Consider the following 23,293-nt stretch of genomic DNA (forward strand, 5'->3'; position numbering starts at 1 on the left):
GCTAAAGTATCACTCCGTCCCTCCTCCTCCTGGACAAATCTCTACCCTCTGGTATATAAAAAATGTATCTCGCAGCTCCTAACAATGATTCTTTTCGGGACTAAGATCTGACACCTCCCCCCAGTCCAACTCAGCCGTCAGCACGCTGCAGTGGTCCCCGAGGTCTGCCGAGGACGGTGGTAGCAGGCAGCAGCTGTCCCTGGCGCCTGCCTCCCGCTGAGTTTCTCCTGCCTCATCCTACGGGAGCAGAGGACAGCGAGTCCTGCAGCCTGCAGGTGTCTCCCAGCGGAGGAGGCTGCGGAGCCCCTTGGGATCATGTGTGGTACCCGAGCAGATGTTCACTTGCTCTTGGTGCTCTTTGTGAGACAGACCCTCTCTGATCCTGTCAGCACGCTGAAGCACACCGACTACAAGGGGACGGCCACTCTTCCGTGCCTGCAGCTGCTCCTTTAACGTACAAAGGCAGGATTTCAAGTGAAGAGAAGAATGGGAGTCTGGCTGCAGCATTTCCTTCACTGCTACAACAACAGATTGGACGAAGCTGAGAGTTTTGATGCCTGGAAAACTGGATTCTGAATCGTGAGAGGCTTTGAACCCCCCTCCTCCCAAATAAAACAAAACCCTTTGACTTCTTCTCTCAGCAGGAGGGGGAGGGAGGGCGGATTTACCATGAAGACAAATCGAAGATGCAGAGCCCTGCTAGCAGTGAGTCTGAATCTGATGGCTCTCCTCTTCTCTACAACAGCTTTTATCACGACCCACTGGTGTGAGGGCACACAGAGGGTCCCCAAGCCGAGCTGTGGGAAAGAGAAGAAGACAAACTGCCTCAACTATAGCGGGAACGAGACTGCAAATGAGACAAACCAGAATGTGGTTCATTACAGCTGGGAGACGGGAGATGACCGCTTCCTTTTCAGGTATTTCCACACTGGGATCTGGTACTCCTGTGAGGAAAATATCAATGCTGCTGGTAAGTATAAAACAACTTCCTTCCAGCTTGTGTTGTTTTGTGCTTGGCTCAGTGTGATAAACACACAGGCAAGCTGTTCTGTGCTTGTATCTTAAAGCAGATTCGCCCTGCAGAGAGAGGCAGGATTTTAACAGTTCTTTGTTGAAAAGCAACCTGTTTCCAGTGAGAGCAAGGATTTGCTTGTTTACCTGCTGGCTGATGCAGGATCTGTGCTCTAAAGCCAGCTGAACCTCTGACAAGCGATATGTGCTACCCTCATGGGCACTGCAGCCACAGACTGGTCAGTGCTTCCCTTCTGGGAGCTGCTCCATGGAGCACACAAAAGGCAGCGGCTGGTAGTTGTTAAAGAGATTCTGACATCTAATTGTAATCGCCTCCGAAATAACCCATAGGACAGTGGTCTGAATGACAGGGAAAGCACAAAGGTCACAGTTTTTATCAGGCTGTAGCCTAGACTTCCTCTTTTCTGGCATCCCTTAAGTAAATGACCACCCACAAACCCTTCCGGGTGGCTGGATTGTATGTTTATTGAACTAGAGTAGAGAAATGGCCGTTAAAGGGTACAACTGGGCACAAGAAAGCTCATTTCTCTTCCCTGCTCGGCCATTTACTTGCTGAGAACCACTCGAGAAGACATCTCTCCAGCTTATCACTGCATTCATTTCCTCTGCTGTACCCTGGCACTTCCCAAGAAATAAAACACTGGAGGGTGGATGGAAGGTAGCAGCCATGGGACTGATTTAAGTCTCAACAGATGCAAACTGACAGTCTTTTCTCCCAGAGCTGTCTGGTAGAGCTAACATCCAAACTGATTTTGAAAGGGCTTTTTTCTGGATTATGTGACTGGAAAATAAAGTTTACAAATGTAACACAGTATAAGAGGGACAACGATGGCTCGTGGATGCTGGTTCCTGCTTGCTGGGCTGTTTCCATGCTATCCTGCCATTGCCCAAGGAGGGACCAACTGGGGAGTTGGTCCTTCACCACTGTGGGAAGAGAGGAACAGTTAATCATCCTACGTGTTGTGTCTCTGAGGACACAACCTCCCCGATAATGGGAAGTTTATAGGGTCTTGGTAAAACTGCTCTGTAAGAATGTACTATAAAGTGGGGCAAACTTGTAGAGCAGCTCACAGTCCATTTCATCCCGAGGTGCTGTGTATACTCACTGGTATTTTTGAGGATAGTGCTTCAAGAACTAGTTGGTCATTAAAACTCAATTTGATGTATGAAAAGGAAAGTTCATGAACTCCAACCTTAGGACTGTCAATAAACAGCTCCGTGCTGAAATGAGTGCACCGAAGTAACCCCCTTGACGTTAGAAAAAAGTATAAACAAAAGATGATTTTTCTTCCTGATTTAGAAGGAAACTTAGGCCACAGCAGCCTGAGAGAGCAGCTTAAGATTCTCCGACTTTTTGAGCGTCTTAGCTGGGATTGGGACAATCAAGCATGCCCACATTTCTGGCAGATATTGAAAGCTTTCCAAGCCAAGATTTATGTGTGAGATGATAACTTGTAACTGTGTGACTCTAGCCCACTCAGAAAACTGAGTTATCTGTGGGAGAAGAGAAATACAGTGATCTATTCTGTGCTGGGTAAACAAAGCTGTGCTGTAGTGGGTGATTTCAGGAGATAGCTGGAAGCCAGCTTTAGAAAGTTATGGTGAAAGCAGGAGAGAGAGGGCTGTTTCTCCCCTCCCCACACCGCCACAGCAGCCACATGTGTGTTTCTTCTTATTTGAAACACTAACTTGGTGAAAAGTACTCTTCAGTTAGCAGAGCGGGAGTGACCAACCTTTAGAAAGAATCCAGCCAGGTACAGGGATATATCGGCTTAGACAGACAGCTGCCTCGTTCAGGATTGACCATAGTTTTTTCTGGTAAGGACAGGAATGGTGTAATGGACACATGTCTAAATTTGTCCCTAAGAATGTCAACATAAAATAACCATGAAAGATCTTCATTCAGGCTTACTGCTTCGCAATACCAGACTGTCAGTATGTTGTCATGGCCTTTTTCAGCCTGACTGGTGATCATTTTATCTGAGCTCCAGGGCAGCAAGGCACCAGCCAGCCCCAATCCAGCAGCACTGTGGTCATGCTTATACATACACCCACAACGCTGAATATATCTGTGAGTAATCAATCCCTTAGGCTCATCACACTGTCCACAGCACACTTACTGACCATAGTCCCGTAGGTATCACAAGTCATACAGTCACCATGTTGTTCACAAACACCCTGGGATGCCAGAAGAACGTCAAGTAAATACCACTAAGTACACAGACAGTAGTGTATTAAATTAGTCAAAAGCACTAGCTTGAATGCACTCCATACTTTCAGTAACACCTTTCTTAAAGCTTTACCAACAGCATACTGAAAATGACTGCAACAACAGCCTTCCTCCAGGCAAAGTCCTTTCAGTAGCCACTCCATAGCCTCACACCTCTGTCAGCAAAACATATGGCCACAGCCTATGGTCAGCACCATTCCTATAGCTCCTGCCCTGTCCTTGATTCCTCACTGCCGATGTCTGAAGCTAAGCAACATGAATCCCACCAGGAACACATGAATGCCAATAATGCTCTCTGTGGTTGTGATGCTGTCAAAACGCTCCAGAGAATCCTAACATTCCCAGCTGTGAGCCACATTCTTATTCTAGCCACCAGGCTTTTGATTTCTCTCTCCCTACAGTCACAGTACCGTCAAAACTTTCTGCTCCCTGCACTGGTGCAGCTGCAACACAGCAGATCTTGTAGCGCAGACACAACAGGACCAGTTCCCAGAAGGCTGATGCTGCAAGGGACAGGATTGCAGGGCTTCCAGTTGGCTGGAGGGGCTGGGACTCAGTCACACCTTAAAATGACATTTAGGCTGCAAGCAAACAAAATTTTTTAGTGTCTTCTCCTCCCACTGTTTATCTGAAGTGTTCATTTAGATGCCAGAGCTAGAGGTGCAAAAATCATGCCACACACTCTCTGTACAGACATTAGTGAAGCGGGTCTTCATCTTGTTGCAGGTTTCTAATTTTCACTAACATCTCTAACAGAGATTGAATGCTGTGATTATTTCTGAAATAATTTGTGAATCTAGAGTTTATTTTTATCCAGCATGTCTAGGACAGCTAAAGAATCCGAAAAGCATTTAGCGCCTGAGAAATATAATTGTGAATCCCCTCTGGGAATAGAGGGACTTGAGCATATATATTTCATTGGTGGGTGAGTCCTGTAATTATTTAGCACAATTCCTGACTCAAAAGTATGCTGAATCACAGTCTACCAAAAAGAGGATGAAGACTCTCTTTTTCAGAGTGGGTTCAATGCTTTGGATCCCTCATGGCTGGAGGTACCTTCTGTAAGAGCAATGCACCTAATCTCCGGAAGGGGATGAAGCTAAAGCGTACTCAATGAGCTCCGTACTCGTGCTGGTCACGAGTCCTGTTCTGCACTGACACGCTGCACAGGGTACTTGCTGCCTCCTCCTGGGCCATTAATTCCTTGGCTGTGATCAGGCGTCTCAGAGTTGAGCTCTCTATCATTTCATTTCTTTTTGAATATGACTGCGTGCATATCTTATTTCACACCTGCATCTAGGTCTGTGCTTGTGTCAGTACTGGACACTTCACAAGATACCAGGCAAGTGATGTGCTAATAGCAGCAGTGGTAAACTAGCTGGTAGATTCCGTGACTCAAGAATATAAATGCCATGAAAAAATGAACACATGAAGTAGGTAAGGTGGCATATCTTATCCTAACAGGTAGAGGAGTTTGAGAGCTGGGAAGCAGTAACAAGTTAGCCGATTTTGCTCAATAGTGTGTTTGCTTTGATTTTAATAGAGAAAACCATGAACTCAGATCTTGTTTTACTTGCTAATGAACAGACAATCTCAGTAATAACATCCACATTCAGAGGGAAAAGCAGCTGCATAGGTGCCTTTTAAGAGTACCGTCCCATTAAATAAACAACGAGCCTTTCCATGTTGCTCACCATGCTCTATAGAAGTCAGGGAGATCAGGAATGGGTATGCATAGCCTTGTTTTGTATTCTTGGAATTATATTTTCAGCACAAGGGGTCTGTAGCTCTTTGTATGCTCTGTACCACATATTCCTTAGCACGCTTTAAGGAGTAAATGGTAGAGTGGATTTTACACGGTATGTAAGGATGCATCAAAATGGGCCATAAATATGGACATTAAATGCACGTTTGAGAAGGAGCCAGAGAACAAGAGAGGTGTATCCTGCAGAAATGAATAAATCTGTAACATATAAACACATGAACTTGCCATACACTTTCACAGATCCAGAGCGGTACTGCATCACCCTTCTCCCCCGCCACCATGTGATAATAAGCATATGTGATTCACCGTAGGCGGCTGTCCAGAGAGAGGGACTGGGGAGAAGCACCTTGTGAGTATATAATTAAAAGCAAGAGGAATTGGGAATTCTTGCTGAATTATGAGAAATATAATATAATTGGCATGACTGAAACCTAGTGGGTTTATTCGCATGACTGGAATGTAAAAATTGCTAGTTATAAATTGTTTAGGAAGGAAAGAGTGGTAAAAGAAATTGAGGAGGTAGAGCTCTATATTGAAGATAAAATTCTAGCGATAGAGGAACTGAACCCAGGGGGCCTGGATAATCTCCATGTGAGGATGTTGAAATAATTGGCACATGAAAATGTAGGTTTAGTAGCAAGAATCTGCACATTGCTGTATTCAACGAAGACTGGAAAAAAATTATACAGGCCACTTGACCCAGCAACCTTAGGACAGTTTTCAGGGAAAGCATGTACATGGCAACAAATGGGTTTTATCAAAGGTAGGGTTTTGTTAAAAGTAAATCTTTTAACAAGATGAATCACTTCTTAGACAAGAAGACCCAGTCTGCATTAGACCCAGTCTCTATGGATTCACAAAAAAGCATTTGATGGAATGTCCCACTGAAAATTCTTTACAGAAGAACTACAGAGAGCAGAGGGAATGGTAACAACGTAGTGATAGATGTAGACATGCTTCCACGCTGGGGAATGCTAAACAGCCTGAGCCTCTTCAGACTGGAATGAAGGCACAGTACAGAGAACTATGATATTGGTGGGGATCAACAAGAAATATCATTGACTGTTTCCGTGATTTAAGAACAATAAGGCATAACAGACAAAAAGAAATACTCCTTCCCACAGAGCTCCCTGCCAGGGAATGTTGTGATGGCCAAAACTGGGGATTGCATGGATCTGGGGAGGAAACATCCATCCGTGTTACTAACATGATGATTTGAGAGCAACCTCTGACCAGGAAGTCCCCGAACTACTGATGCAGTACTGGTATCACAAGGGAGGTACATGAGCAGAATCACCCTACATCCACCCCTTTGTTCTTCCCTAAATATCTGTCATTGGATGATGATACAAGGGTAGTGAAGTAGGCAGACCTTTTGCTTGAGACTGTGGTGCAGATTTTACTTTATATTATTTATTATGATGGGGATGAATAGAGAGATTGTAAACTGATTAAAGAACAGTCTTACAAGGAGGCTGTGGTAGGTAATATAAAAAGGGAAATTATCACAATGGAGATATTTCTAGTTGTCCTCAAATTTGGTTTTGGGACTGGTTCTGTTATTGCTGAGATTAGCAATCTAGGAAAAAGAACTAGGGATACAATTCATGTCACCTAATTCATTAAAAAAAAAAAAGCACAAAGTGAATCCCACAGCAAACCTGTGGACATCAGCAAGTGTAGGTATCTGTGCCTGAACTGAAGATCATCATTACAGTCAGTAGAGAGTAGTGAATACTTCTTGGGGAGATTAAATTCCTCCTCATATGGGATGAATTGAGCCCTGGGATTATGTGTTTTCCTCATTGGCCAAAAAAGAATCTAAGAAGTTGCCATTTCTAACACAGAAAGCTTAATCTGAAGAGAATAATCCTACTTTAAATGCACTCCCTACACATGCTGTCACACAAAGTCTGGGAATATTGGCGTTACAGAGGTGAGATTTTTCTGCCTAACTAAAAATGTGAGCTGGACTGATAGAGTTGTAAGAATAGTATTAAAATAATTAAAACAAACAAACAAAAAATTAAAAGCTCCAAACACTAAGGCATAAGATTCTGTGCGGTCACAGGTAGTTACCAATTGTGATCAAAAGATAAGAAACAAGTTGTGGGCCAGTATTTGACTGTGGGGTGACTGAGCTGCAAAGTGCTGCGATATAAAGGAAAAGCATTATTCTAGGGATGAATCAGCACCACTGTGCAAGGCACAGGTAACACCAGTGCATTTTGTTAATGCCATTGTGCATAGTTATTGTAAGAAAAAGGGGGAGGTGAAATAGATGCAGAGTGGGATTTCCAAGGTAGTTAAGGAAAAGAGAATCTCCTTCAAGAAAAGAAAAGAAAAACTGGTCCTCTTTAGTATAACAAATTGAAGATCTAGAGGGGATGTGATGGTACCTTATATATATATGGATAAATATCAAGAAAAGAATATGACTTAAGTAACTTGTCATTGAGAAAAAAAGTGAAAATCCAAGGAGGGGTTCCCAGAAAGTACGTCTCCGGACTTCACCTCCACAGAGGGCAGTGTGACCAAAGGAAATCCACGGGCTGAAATGGATACTTCTTAAATTCACAGAAAGAACTGTATGAGGGAAGAGGAATGTCTCTGGCCTGAGGAAGCTTGGAGTGAGTTCTGCATAGCTGATTTGTTGGTATCTTAAGGAGGTCTGAAAGGAGCCATCATGGTTTGACTGCCTTGCTCACATCATGTCTATATTCTTTTACATGACATCCATGCTTCAGGGTTGCCACTAGTCACCAGTGGGAGCCAAGAAAAAAAATAATTGCTGACTTGATGCATATCACGTCTTCTGGAGGGTTTTATGCCTTCTCTAAAGCATCAGAAATTGGCTACAGGTGGAGAGACAGTATGTGAGGAGGTTGCTTTGCTGCCGTTGACATTATTACAGCTTCTCAGTATCTAATTGGTATGTCTGCTCATGCACTGAACATTAAACTGATGATCTAATTTGAGATCAGAACAGAAATCTCCCTCAGGCTAGGTAACAGGGATAGTAACAATTTTTTGCCTTACTTTACACCACAGGGAAGGGTCCATTTCAGAAAAGCACTTCTGAACTCCTCCTAACAAATCCTTGGGGTTTTGCTTACAGGATAAGATAGGCCTGGCCATAGGAATTTAAGCTTTATGATAAGACTCTTCATATCTGTTCACGTTCCTCATGACGACTCTTGCTCTCTTCCTGTGGTACATGATAGCTGTGGTTTCTGTGGTGGTGATTGCGTTATTACAGACCTTCAGTTTTTTATAGGATGTTGGGGATATTTTGTGTCTGCAGTGCACTGGGAATTTCGGATTTTAGGCCCTCCTGAACCTGCTAGACGGACTAGCTGTATGAACATCTATCAAACATAAAATGTGGAAATAAAATCCCTGCAGGCTGAGACTCATAACAGAGTAAAGTAAGGGACTAGGCAGTGAACTGCTCCTTATTTGATAAGTTGCTCTCTATCTCATGAGCAAAAACTGTGTTGCTTTCTCTTTGGATGTGTCTATCCTCAACCATTTAACCCGGTAGTCTTAAAGGAGATAATCTGATAGTTCCTTGTAAATGGAATAAACATCAAAGTGCTGGAAGACTAACACATAGGTCCCATATTTCAAAGAGAACTGAGGCGCTTACCCTGCTGCCAGTTAGTGCAAAATATGAACAGATGCATTCAGGGCTACAGAAATAAACACGGGATGGAATATCAATCATCATGGTATCCCCATGGCTTTTAAATTACACCAGGCTCAATCCTGATTTTAAAATTTTCCTTATGTGGAATTAACAGAACTGGCTTACTGACAGATCTCAAAATGGGGACTTCGTGGGGAACAGGGCTGCTTCTAGCAGCACCCTCTGTTAATCATGAATTAGTGTAATGTTATTCAGTGTTCTTGTTGGTAAACAAAATGGTAACATAAATCTTTGCTGATCTAGCTTACAAATGATACAAGGACTACAGAAAGCAGTAAATAATGAGAAGCAGATTTTATTTCTATAGAACGACAGCTTATAGAATAGTCACAGGCAAACAAAATTCACTTTAAGGTGTCCCACCTTACATTTGGCTGGATTTGGGCAGGGAAAAGGACACAAACTATGCTTACAATCCGGGAAATTGATTGGGAAGCAGAGCCACTCCACCATGTCTAGACTCACTAGATTTGGAGAGACCAAAAACCACATCATACTGTCATTCCGCCTGATTTCACTTTGCATCACCTGGCCAGACAAAAACCACTAAATGAGACTTTGTTGCAAAGTTATTAGGTACAAGCCTGGAAATAAGGTTCACAAGAAGAAATGCAAGCACAACTTTTTCACTTGCTTTCAAAAACTGGATATTTATTTGCAGCGTACTGTGTGTGAACGTCTTACTGCCCATCTCGTTAACTTCCTTTAAAAGTCTGTGGCTGAAAGGTTAAGGTTATCTCAGTTTCCATACTCCAAGTCAGGTGTGCCTGCCTGGAAAAACAGGATGCCTCAACCCAAAAAGCGACTGAGCATCTTTCGGTAGGGAAGGTGGGAGAAGTTTCTGGAGTTCACACTGAAGCAGGCAGCCTAAATTGCAATGGCTAAGAGGAACAGAGAGCAGACAGATGGGCAAGCCAGGGAAGAAATACTGTTATGGTGCTAACTGTGGAGAAGAAGTACAGGTTGAGGTGGTACCGGCTCTGACATTCAAGGTCCCTTCCCCTCCAGCAATCCCTTTGCCTCTTACCCACAGTCACTTGCACGTGTTTCAAGGTGCAGCCTCAGGACCCATGTTCACAGTGCCATGCTGTGCCATCAGAGTAATACTCTGTCCCGAATCCGTCTTTCCCTCCATTTTGGCACACGTCAGCTTTTGATGTTTTCATTTTCTGGAGTAATCCCGTCCGTGAAAAGGAGTTTCCTTCTTTGCTGTCAGTGACTTTCATCTCTGCCTGCCCTGCTTATTTAATTCCGGAGCTAGGGCGCAGATCCAATGCAAATACTCCAGTTGAGCATTATCTGGAGAGAAGTGCTGGCATGGTTAAAAGATAATGCATATTGATCCACAGCTAATAATTGGAAAGAGTGGGAGCTATTGAACCACATTTCTTCTACAACTGGGGCTTTAGGGTCTTATTGGTTACTTACTCCTTTGATCTTTGTTAATCACCAACCTGAATGGAACTGCTAATGCAGTCACATGGGAGACTGTAGAAGGCATGTCAGCTTCATACAATGAGGTATATATATCAGCTACATCTTCTGTGAAGAGCATTGTTCCTAGTCTTTCACAGTTTCCTGGGCAGACCTTATAGTCCCACAGATACTGGACCCCCGATAACTAGTTTATTTTGGCATTAGCACAGAGTAAGCACAGCGTGGCAGATGGTCATCTGTGGGATGGATGGGTGAAAACCCTCCTCTTCCCATGCCGTGGTTTGAAATGCTTAAAGCAACTCAGAACTCTGTGCCTGATTTAATGTTTTCCAGATTACAAAGTCAGGTCTAAATTGACACCAGAATCATGGAAAGCCTCTCTCAGCACCATTGTTTCCTCGATTCTCCCAATCATTTAAAAATCTGAGCTATTTTCCAGCTCTCCAAATGATAGATGTCTGTACACATCTGTCAGGTCTTACCAAGATAATCAGATGAGTCTCGTGACTTGGATGTGTTTCAATTAGACGTGATTTGAGAGCAGCCTGTGGAGATGTTTGCTTTCAGATACTGTGCAAGATTTCTCACATCAGGGAGAGTTTCAGTGCGGAAAACGCAGTTGCCATGGCACATAGTCCCAGTTAGCACAAACACGCTGGGGTATTCCCTGCTCTGCCTGCACCCTCTGCCCCCTGCACAGCTATCTACTGCTCCAACGAAACAAAGGGGAAACTCCAGAGTGTGGGTGACACCTCTCTGATAAAATTATTGCCATTTCTTTGTAAGTATGTGAATTGAGGAAAAATGCCTGCCTGAAATGAAAAAGTGGAAAGCTTTAAGCTTTTCCACTTTAAAAGGTAGAAAGTCTTAAGTTCTCTTTCTTAAGCTGAAAGAGAACAGTAGTATAGCATTCAGATTTTAAAACAACCCCAAAAGGGAAAAAGATTGTGAGTTATCTCAGCAGAGGTTGAGAAATTGAGAAAATTCTCATGTTACTTGGAAGTAAGAGAAATGTTGATGGGCAGCAGCTATGAATGACAGCTGTCAGAGTGAGAGAAAGCAATTTTTTTCATAGTTCAAGACATATTTTAGCATAATTCTGTGTGAACTTGTTTATTTTCTGGAAAAAATATCAGTCCAGCAAAATCAACATGGTGAACTGGAAAATGTTTATTTCGCAGATTCATACTCGATTTTTCATTAGAAAAAATTCAATTAAATACTCTGTCTGGGATCAGTTTAATCAAAAGTGGAATATTTCACTTGTTAATTAACCTGATACAACTCAGTTTGAGTGAGCTCATTAACCTGCATTTTCCCTAATGTAGTACTTTATTTCACTGAAATTGTGTTGCAGTCCTCAGCCTTGTCTAGGCTGGCATCCCTTGAGGATTATATCTTTTTTTAGACAAATACAATGATTTTACTCTCAGTAGACGATGTGGGATCTCATCAGAATCACATGACTCCAGATATAATTGGAGAGATAAAGATTTGTTAGGGCCTATTGGGAAAAAAGGGGACCTTGTCTTTCATAGGCTGGGAGCCAGAATGTTACTAAAAGGGAATGCTGTTTAAATGAAATTTAATCATTTAAATTTCCATCAGAACTGTACTTTTGAACTCGTAAAATTTTATGCAGAGTAAAGTGAATACAGACAGCTTTTTCTCTTTTTTGCAAGATGAAAAGCAGAGTTGTAACAGAGACCTTTCTTTCAGTCAGAACTACCGGATATCTTTTAAGTCAAATTAACTAGAATATTTTGAAGCCGTGTGGTTGGAAGACATACAAACTAGGATTTTTTTCTAGTTGTTTTTATTTTGCTGCCCTGGTTATTAATGAGGCATTTATCACTGGCTCAGAGAGGAGAGAACTCGGGAACATAGGACCAATAAGCATGATCCAAGACACCAGCTTCTGGTCCTTGCTATTGCAACAGTCATGTTACAAACTTAGAATACAATCAGAATCATTTAGGTTGGAAAAGACCTTTAAGGTCATCAAGTCCAACCACTAACGTAGCACTGACAAGTCCACCACTAAACCATGTCCCTAAGCACCACGTCCACATGTCTTTTAAATACCTCCAGGGGTGGTGACTCAACCAGTTCCCTGGGCAGCCTGTTCCAATGCTTGACAACCCTTCAGTGAAGAAATTTTTCCTAATATCCAATCTAAACCTCCCCTGGCACAACTTGAGGCTGTTTCCTCTCGTCCTATTGCTTGTTACTTGGGAGAAGAGACCGACCCCCACCTCGCTACAACCTCCTTTCAGGGAGTTGTAGAGAGCGATGAGGTCTCCCCTCAGCCTCCTTTTCTCCAGGCTAAACAACCCCAGTTCCCTCAGCTGCTCCTCATCAGACTTGTTCTCCAGACCCCTCACCAGCCTCGTTGCCCTTCTCTGGACACGCTCCAGCACCTCAACGTCCTTCTTGTAGTGAGGGGCCCAAAACTGAACACAGTATTCGAGGTGCGGCCTCACCAGTGCTGAGTACAGGGGGACTATCACTGCCCTACTCCTGCTGGCCACACTGTTTCTGATCCAGGCCAGGATGCCATTGGCCTTCTTGGCCACCTGGGCACACTGCCGGTTCATGTTCAGCCAGCTGTCAACCAGCACCCCCAGGTCCTTTTCCGCCAGGCAGCTTTCCAGCCACTCTTCCCCAAGCCTGTAGCGCTGCATGGGGTTGTTGTGGCCAAAGTGCAGGACCCGGCACTTGGCCGTGTTGAATCTCATACAGTTGGCCTGGGCCCATCGATCCAGCCTGTCCAGGTCCCTCTGCAGACCCTTCCTACCCTCGAGCAGATCAACACTCCCGCCCAACTTGGTGTCGTCTGCAAACTTACTGAGGGAGCACTCGATCCCCTCGTCCAGATCACTGATGAAGATATTGAAGAGAACTGGCCCCAAAACTGAGCCCTGGGGAACACCGCTCGTGACCGGCCACCAACTGGATTGAACTCCATTCACCACAACTCTCTGGGCCCGGCCACGCAGCCAGTTTTTTACCCAGCGAAGCGTACAACTGTCCAAGCCATGAGCAGCCAGTTTCTCCAGGAGAATGCTGTGGGAAACGGTGTCAAAGGCTTTACTAAAGTCCAGGTAAACAACATCCACAGCCTTTCCCTCATCAACTAAGCAGGTCATCTAGTCATAGGAGGAGGAGATCAGGTTAGTCAAGCAGGACCTGCCTTTTGTACAGGCATGCTGACTGGGCCTGATCACCTGGTTGTCCTCTACGTGCCGTGTGATAGCACTGAAGATGATCTGCTCTGTAAGAATATGAATATTTAGAATATTGTCTAAAAGCCTATACTTTTTTGGTGTGTTTTCTGCCCTCTTCCCTATTTCCAGTCTAAACCACCAGTTTACTGAGGTATACTCTGGACAAATCCAACCACTGTTGTGCAGAGTGGTGTCCTGAAGACAGGAGCAAACCAACCATACATTTTATGCAACTGGTGGCAGAAACAATAGAATACTTGTGGGTCTCCCAAAGGCTTAAGGTCAGAGTGATTCCAGTGTGCCCGTTGAGCTTGGAAGTATGTCTGGGTGTTATAGTTTAGACCCTATCTATCTGCACCTAGACCTGCCTTTCCAGCTGCCCTATATAGCTCTGTAACTGCTCCCTAGTGTCTTCCATAGACCCATAGAAGAATGTCAGCCTGCATCCACTTTAGAAGCTGCAGCTAGGCACATCTGATCTGTCGCAATACAGTTGCACTGTGCACACAAGGTGTACAGAGCATAACGAGGAAGGTAGCCCAGAGCCCTGAAGCCAGTGTACCATGCAGACCTGATGGCTCTATGGGACCTGATTGCCTTAATTTTCTGGCAGGATTGAATCTGGGGGACTTAGAAAAGCCACTTCTCTTTCTTAGCTTTTGCTTTCAAATTATTGTTGAGGTTAGGGAGGTACAGATGTCTCTGAACTCTGCCTGAGGAAGGTGAGAGGAACAAGCATTTGCCTCCAACACAGAGTCCCAGCTGTCCAAAGTGTTTGTGACACTGAAGTAGGACTCTTCAGTGGAGAAGGTAAGAGAGCAGCCCCACTACCTCCATGTGTTACGGCAAGGGAGGTGTCTGGGGGACTGGTCTGCCTATCTGAGGTGACAGGACACATGGGTGACCCCTCCACCATGTGCCACTGCTTGTCAGCGGTGTCCTGCAGTGCCTCCTTCCCATCCCTGCAGCAGTCTTACTCTTCACCAGCTCACTTACTTTCTCCAGAATGCAACTCTGCCAGCATAGTGCCTACTTTTCATACAGCCTTCTATTTTTTCCTGAAATGATTTGATTTTGCAGATATAAGACAATTTTCATGACAAGTATGTGCCACAGACTTGGAAGGGCTGGAAGCTCAGGACTTCCCATCACACTGTGAACAGCAGAAGGAGAAGAAAGAGCATGTGCCTCATGCTGGAAGCGAGACAGATAGATCATCTCCTTATGCTGCCACAACTTTCCCTCTCATTCCCTGGGATTGATGCACTAATAAACTCCATATCTTCCTGTACGCTGTTTCCTAAGAACATGCAGAAGCCCAAAGCTGAGCTTTCTTCAGTAGAAACTACTGAGGAGCTGGAAAACATTTCACCTGCAGTACTGTGGGAGCTTCCATAGCTGCAGAGCCATGAAATGGGTAAAGTCTCAATGAGCCTGTCTGAGGAAACGCTGTGTGTGCTCCTGGGAAGCTGAACCCTGGGGACTTTAAGACCCAGGGAATTTCTCCTCCCTTGCCTGTTTGCTGCTGGTGTCCTTCCCAGTTCAGACTAGGCACATATTCAAGATGCAGGTGCACGTATGTGCGTGCGCGCGCACACACACAGACACATGCAAGCATGCATGACACTAATGTGGCTGGCCACACAGACCAACCCAGAGACAGCTGTGCCTTTACTAGCACCCATAGAAACAACAACATCACTCCCATCAGCAAGCTCGCTCCTCTTCCCCCTCTCTGGCTGAGCAAGTTTGAAGATCACTAGTGAAACATGCACACCCCTTCCCTCTGTGCACAAACACATCACACTAACGGTCCCTCAGATGTTATCATGGGCTCTAAGTCTATTATCCATACCAAGACCTCAAGACCTTTACCTAGCCACCAGCTCAGACCTTGGGTCTTTCCAGATATGTCTCCTCCCACTGTCTGGCTGGTTCAGTTTGAAGCTCCCTGGCGAATTACGAATACACGCACACGCATGCACATATGCAGGATTAGATTAATTAATTAGGATTAATTAGAGAAAAACACGCACAATTTTGGGGCTTTCTAGTTGCTGATATCCAGAACTACAGACCCCTGTGACCCATGCCCCCTTCTCGGGAAGCCCAGCGAGACACACGTGAGCCTGTGCAGAGCCGGCCTGGTTATGAGGGAATGCATTTGCAAGGGCTTGCATAGATGATGTTCCTACCTCACCCTTGGGAAGCCATAGAAGAAGCTAGTACCAAGTGCTTTGCTCTTATCGCTGTTTAGACAGTCGATTAGTCCTCTCTCGTCAGCCTCCAGCAGCTCCCTGACACTGCTGAGCTCCAGAGAGCTTCACATGCACTCTACATGGCCACTGCTCCTGCATGGAAGCAGAGAGCGTTCAAGCCAGGTCATGCCTCTTCTTTCTATGTGAGTTATGTGCAGGAGAGATCACAGAGATTTCTCCTCTGTCAGAATCGCTGCTGCAACTGGGTGAAGGCATGAGTATCAGGGGGATGAATCCTAGACACTGTTCTTGTTGCATCTCTAAACAGCCTTTTCTGTATTCTCTAAAGAGTCTCCAGGAACCTGGTTATGAGGAGAAGATGCATCTGGAAAAGGGCAGCACAGCAGGATAAACTCTGCCAAGTCTAAAATTAAACTTGAGGGCTTAAGAGATCAGTTATACAAGTTACCCCAAAATAACTTAGAATAAATCCTAAGAGGAACAGTGACAGCACTGCTGACATCTTCAGTGCCCAGTGAGGTGCATGTCTGCATGTTGAAGTATGAATGTGGTCTATAAATACCCCCAGTGGTTACCATTGAAAATGGAGGAGGGTTTTCCAGTGCTCCAGCAACAGGGACAACGAAGGGAGGTGTTCTTCATCAGGATCTGCTTGTGCAGTTCCTACCACAACCTTTAGTGGTAAGCCAGGCACAATCCAGATATCAGCCGTTGAAAGTGAAGTGACCTCCCTCCAGGCTTTCCTCTGTCTCCAACCTACAATCATTCTTTGTGCTATGGCTCCAAAAGGCCTTTTTCTGGACACCAGCATTTTCTGTCCATATTATATAAACCAGAGGGTTCAGCCACAGCCAGGTCTCCTGGGAGAGATGGTGTTCCGGGCATGCTAATTTGTGGAGGACAAGGATGCACGTTCCTCCAATAGCTTGTGATCACACTCTCTACATCTGTCCTGCAGACAAGGCACCTACAGCCAAACGCTACGGTACCATTCGCTTCCTCAGTACCCAGGCATTTCAAAAAGGCTTTGTACCTTACCATGTATCTGAAAGGCACTGTGTATCATCTCCAACTCTCAGAACAGCCTGAGCAGTTTCTGTATGTTGTCGTTTAACCTCAGTTGGCAGCTGAGCACCACACAGCCGCTCGCTCACTCCCCTCCCCCCCGGTGGGATGGGGGAGAGAATTGGAAGAGTAAAAGTGAGAAAAACTCGTCGGTTGAGATAAAAACAGTTTAATAATTGAAATAAAATAATAATAATAATAATGTAATAATAATAATGATGATGATGATGATGATGATGATGATGATGATGATGATACACAAAGCAAGTGATGCACAGTGCAATTGCTCACCGCCCGCTGACCGATGCCCAGCCAGTCCCCGAGCAGCGGCCCCCCCGGCCAGCTTTCCCCAGTTTATGTACTGAGCATGACGTCCCATGGTGTGGAAAGTCCCTTTGGCCAGTTTGGCTGTGCCCCCTCCCAGCTTCTTGTGCACCTCCAGCCTGCTCAGTCGGTAGAGCATGGGAAGCTGAAAAGTCCTTGGCTAGTGTAAGCATTACCTAGCAACAACTAAAACATCGGTGTGTTATCAACTTTGTTCTCCTCCTAAATCCAAAACACAGCACTGTACCAGCTACTAGGAAGGAAATTAACTCTATCCCTGCTGAAACCAGGACACTGTAGTAGCAAATACCATTCCCCTTTTCTTGTCTTGGGATAACATGCTAGAGAGTCAGGTATTTGTTAAAGGTTTCCTTACTGGAAAGGAAAATGGCTTATATGGCTTCAGATTCACTGCAACCACAGGTGAGAGATGTCTCAGTGCTAGCCAGTTAGCTTGAAGTCAGGTTAAGATAAAACTGCAATAAAAGTAATGGCTTACATCTGAAAAAAAGCCCACAAAAACCAAACCCAAACCACAGATCCATATGGCTAGAATGAAAAATCCTGCTTAATCTGCTTATATCAAGTTCAAATCTAAGGGTCACTCTCCCTGTATTCCCTTGATTTTATGTCACTGCATTCCTGACACACCTCATGCCCTAAAACTCAGAGTCTCTGGATGAGAATGCTTCCTACTTACAGCAAGTATCTTTTATAGTCCAGTTATTTATCTCGATTTCTTGGTGAGGGGCCTAAAGTACACCATGTGTGAAAAGAAGTTGAGGGAGATGGGCTTGTTCATGTCCCTGCAAATAAAGGAGGGATGACTACAAAGCTGACATTGCAGCTAGAGCAGTTCAGGTTGGGCATAAGGAAACACTTCTCCAGAAGGGTGGTGCAGCCCAGGGACCAGACTGGGGGGAGAAACTCCATCCTTGGAGTCTCTAAAGAATGGGTACCATCATCCTTGAAGTATTTCAAGATTTGGCTGGGCAAAGTCACAGCTGACCTGATCAGGCATTAGCGATAGTCCTGCTCTGAACATGAGGCTGGACAACAGACCTGCAGGGTCTTGCCAACACAACGCTTCTGGGATGCTGTGATTTCTGTGATCCACCAGGTATCTTTCAGTCTGTCTGCCCCAAAACTTAATAACTTACTCATCTGACATTCCTTCTGTTCAGATATGGACTGCCCTACCTACCTTTTTGGAAACAGAGATGGTGCTTTGATAAGTCAAGTGTCACTTCCTTTTCTTGACTGTCCTCTTGACAGTGCCTGGATTCACAGAGTAGAAGTCCTTCCCCATGCCATGGAGATATTGAAACGTTCATTTCAATGTCAGGTGAACCTTTTCTTTTATAGCAACTTATACATAGACAAACAGACTGCAGACTATGTACACAACATTTTTTAGCATAGGTTTTAAAAACTGCAAAAAATAAATAAATGTGGTAATAATAGCATTATAATTATAGATTGTTATTTCAGCACAGCTATCATTTGAATGGTTACGTTTATCTCAATCCCGCCAACAAAGACACCAGAAAGATTAACATTTTATATTGGTTTGTACATATAATTAATTACAACTAAGAAAAAATTACACAGTGACTTCAACATCACTGCAGCATTTCACTGTTTATTCTTTTTTAATGGCTCACATTTCCTAAACCAGTCTTTTGACTGTGCAATTAAAATTGAGCAAAACTAATAAAAAAACCTCCTTCCTGAAGCTGTCTTTGCCTCAATTAAAGTCTTAAAGGGCAAAATGGATTCTTCTCCATTACCTCTGGCAGGCATGCTGTGCTCTGATTCCTCGAGGCAGGCAGGCTATTGATCACCTTGGAACATAGCATGTTGAAGGATACACATATGCTTGGTGGATGGATGCACCTAGAGCAGAGGGATTATTTTATAATCTCTGATTGCCTGAAGAAGTAAAAAGAAAGGCCAAAACATCCACCCTTAAGACAGATACATTTCCTGCTCAGAAGCAATATACTACTCAAGAATGCCTGCAAAAATGGAGGTGGAGTCCTAAAGAGAGAAAATTTAATTTACAATGATAAACAGATGCAGCAGCCACAAAGCAGAGGGAGTGGCACAGGGCTGTGATGGTCATAGCAAGGCATTTGCCTGCTTTTTTAACGTTTTTTTTAAATGCTATGCAATTGCTCAGCTTGCTTTGTGCTTCAGGTTTTGTCTGTCCTAGTCACATGTGTCACATCTATCTATTGAGACATCTGTGCCCATGGCAATGCTTCCTGGCACTGGGAGGTTCGGTCAGAGCCTGGTGGGGCACCGGCATTGTCCTGACGAGAAGAAGGAGGGCAAAGTGTTGGTGACAGAGGCCTGTGCCCTCCCAGTTGCACTCCATCTGGAGTGTAACACTGTTCCCGGCCTCGGAAAAGAGCATCACTGACCAAACAGGGACCCAACCATCAGAGAAAACAATTTTCTTCACTAACTGTATTTCATACTCCTGACTAAGGGACTGTAATCCTAAGGGAGAGCCCAGCCTTGTGAGCGTAGCCGTTTTGGTTCAGGCTGGAGGCACAGGTAAATGTCTGCTCTCTGTGTGAGACAACTTAGTCGTCCTGTAGAGTCTCAGGTGGGAGCAATGGCAGAAACACCAGTCAGAAAGAGGAGGCAGAGGAAAACCGATCAACTTCTGTCTCCTAAAATAATCCTTTTCTTTTAAAGGTGAAAAATGTCGAAGTTTTATTGACCTTGCCCCGGCTTCTGAAAAAGGTAAGACAATACAGTCAAGGCTTCTTCCCATTTTACAAATTGCATCAGTATTGTTTCTTGTCATACTTCAGTGCCAGGGGAAACATTACTTCCTAAGCACACAAGGACCTACATGTCATCCGGATTGCATAGATGCAGGTGAAACAAATGCCAAGGGTTTAAGACAGCTGTTTACTCAGTTTATGCAGATCTGTCATTTCTCTGATGCATTTTCTCTTCATTCAGCTGAATTTTTTTCAAGAAAATAAAGATTTATATTGTAATACAGACATTTTCCTTCTTCCTCTACTGAGGAAGGACATGCTACATGGTTTCCTCAGGCCATGAAGTCATTTATGGTCAGAAAACTGCAGTCACAGTATCAAATGTCTCTTTGTGAGAGGGAATCATGTAGATGCTTGTTTGTTTGACTTACCCTCGGAAAAAAAATATATTCAAGTGCACAGAAAGAGGCAGGCTGCAAAGGTTTTCTTTACCCTGATGCTGGAGTTGTAAATTCTCAATAGCAATTTAACCCATATTTCAAAATAGTATTTATCAGGGAAAAAATGGGTAGAGTTCAATTAACAAACTGGGCAGCTGAGCCCATCCTGCTCCCTGCTCAGGACAGAGCGCTCTGCCCACAGCGGAAGAGGTGCACGAGCCTCGCAGTGTCCTTCACACTGACAATGGGCTTCTGGAGGATCCAAAGGACAGATGAAAATTCATGTTTGTACAAAGAAGCGCTATATTTTGTTGGATCACTTGAGGCAATCACAAAACCTTTTGGGCATACGGTACCTTCATCAGGTCTGACAGAGAGGCAGTAAGTGGTGTAAGGAACAATTGTTCTTAGATTGTCTGAATTGTTGATCAGCTGGACAAATTGAAAGAGAAGGGCCATTACCATTAATAAAGCAGTGGGGTATTTCAGTGAGAGAAATAGTAACAGAGACAGTCTCTGTGAAATTCATTGTAAGTAAACCTAAATAAATTATGCACATAAGGGAAGAACAATCCTGGGAAATACTGCCACTAATGTGCTCTGAGTTGAATCTTACACACACAAATGGGACCTTGGGGCATAACTGTTCTTATGGAACCACTAGCTCAATACTCAGCAGCGGTCAAAAACAATCTATCTGTTAGAAATATGAAAGGACTTCAGAACAGAGCAGAGACTATCCTGTCACATGAGGACTGTATATATCCGAGTGCTTGGACTTATATAAAATACAGTGTGGTATTTTGTCCTTTTTAGTCCAGCTCACAGAATGGCAGCAAGGATAATCAGAGTTCTGGAAGGTTCTGTACAAGGACAAGACTAAGACTCTTCAGCCCAAAGGAGAGACAAGTGAGAGGAGATACATGGACATTGATAAAGATGTAAGAGGAACTGAAAAGGCAACCTGGGGAATGGTAGTTCACTGCCTTTCCCAGTACAAGGACTAGTGGGCATTGCATGACACCTTCAGGAGACAGACTCAGAACAAGCACATTGTGTCTGTTATAAAGGCAATGGGATGTTTTTGTGCTTTATCCATTTTCTGTGAAAGTTCATAATGGTGCATAATGCTTGGTTGCATCACCCACACACTTTCCAAAACAGCATTTAGTGCTTTACTTTAAGTATTTCTTTTGGTTGTGTGAAACACTGTCAGCAATTTTTTTTAAATTGAATTTTAGAGTTGCTGCACGATGTCAGTGTATATTTCTAGACTATTCTATTTTTCCTTTTTGAGGAAGGAAGGGTCTTTTGGTGTAGTGGTATAAAGAAACTTATAACTATTTCTGAAGTCTTGCCATGGAGTTGTAAGGCATATTGACAGAAAGAGAGGGGAATGCTCAGTCAGAGACGGAAAGTGCTGACCATCTGACTCATAAACAACTGAGGATCAAGTTAGACACTGCAACATAGTTAATCTGAATGTTTCACCATCAGTCTTCTACTGTCCAGAGGTACTTTCATCACAAGTGAAGAGAAAATTGTGTGTCAACGATGCCCAACTTACTTTTGCTGCAGAATTCAACTTCTTGACTTCTTTTCTTCTCTTTTCCAGATAGAAGGAACTTCCTACTCCTTTAATTTCTTCATTCCCTCACTCAGCATTGACTTTAATGGTCATAGGCTTGTCAACTACTCAGTTACACCCGGTGCTGGGACAGATTCTTGATTCTTCTTCCAAGTAAATGAGATATGATAAAATGCATTGAATATAAAAAGTGGAGCTCCGTTATACAAATATATTGAGGTTTTCACAGTCCATTGTGTAACTGGGAATTTTTGGACTAAACTTATCTGTGCAATGAGACTTCAGCTTATTCAGTTTCTGTACTCATTCTTAGCATCACTTACCACTAAAACGTGGTTGTTCAAGGTTTCGATTATCTAAAACGTCTCATGTGTATGTGCTCTGTTACTGCAACTGAGCACTCAGGCTTTCTAAAGTTTTCTTTTCAGTTGGTTTTCCTTGATTCAAAGAAGACCTCTATCTAACCAATTTCTAAGCTAAATACAGGCTGTTGAAATACCCCTGACCACATCACCTTCCACTTTTAAGGCATGCTAAAAGGAAGCCTAAGAACAAACTTAGTCTAGTTGTGTAGCCAGTCTCTTCTACAGTCCCTCACCAGTTAACAGCAAGTCAGTATAAAACCTCTGCATAATATTTAAAACCTTCTTAGCATAGAAAAGCTAATCACTGAAACATTCACAGTAAAATAAACCATCTATGGTGAGGCCTAGCTACATTTTTACCACAAATCTTGCATTCATAAATGAAAATGTTTCTTACTCTTACTGTAAAGAAGTAATAACTTAAGCTTGAGCTTCCTATCTTTAATCCATTTGTGCTGATCTCTAGTGTAGCTGGATACCATATTTCTGATCAGCTATCATACCCTTTCCATATACCGCACCAATGACATCTACTAAAAGGAGGCAGCAAAATTTGGGGCAAACAGACCCACAGTATGGTATAAATAAGCATTTCCAACCCACACTACGAGAGCTCTTCCCTGCATTTAAGGTAGCTGCCAACAATCTGTCAGAGCCTTGTAAGCCTAACATTGAATTTATTACCTATTGCTGGTTGTTAGTGCCAAATCTGCTTAACAAAATCAGCTTGGTGATGGTAGATAATAATTAGAAAAAAAAAATTTCTGTGTCCACAAATATTTCTTATGACAGTTTCCATTCACTATCGATAAAGGATGATAGGGCAATACCTGGTTACGTTGGTCGGGACTTTTAATGGGCTCTCACAGAGCAGATGTTTTTGGGTCCCATGAAGTGTGCTATTTTCTAATTTTCATTGCAGATGTGAGTAGTAAGATAGCAAGTATTTCCAAAAGGAGTTGGAAGGAAACTGCCACAGTAGGCTGGACCTGATCTTTGAGTTCTGAATTGCTCCTGGGATCTTCTCCGCAAAACTTAATCCAAGTTTTGTTCCTGCTGAGTATTTTGATGTCCAAAGAAGAAAAGGGTAACCTGTTTAGTGAGGGACGCTTATGCATTACGCCGCAAAGTACTCAGTTTTCAGCTACTTGGTC

At 43.7% G+C, this 23,293-nt stretch overlaps 1 protein-coding gene across 1 annotated transcript in view; it reads left to right on the forward strand.

The window, feature by feature from the left end:
- Positions 1-200: 200 nt before the first annotated feature.
- The window catches only part of GSG1L (GSG1 like), a gene marked incomplete at its 3' end in the record, with an annotated part of 45,763 nt that continues 22,670 nt past the window's right edge, over positions 201-23,293 (forward strand). Inside the window, 2 exon segments of the mRNA XM_076350838.1 lie at positions 201-970; positions 19,715-19,762. Coding sequence (XP_076206953.1) covers positions 670-970; positions 19,715-19,762 — 349 coding nt within the window.

Source organism: Aptenodytes patagonicus, chromosome 13 (genome assembly GCF_965638725.1).
Source record: "Aptenodytes patagonicus chromosome 13, bAptPat1.pri.cur, whole genome shotgun sequence".
Lineage (NCBI taxonomy): Eukaryota > Metazoa > Chordata > Aves > Sphenisciformes > Spheniscidae > Aptenodytes > Aptenodytes patagonicus.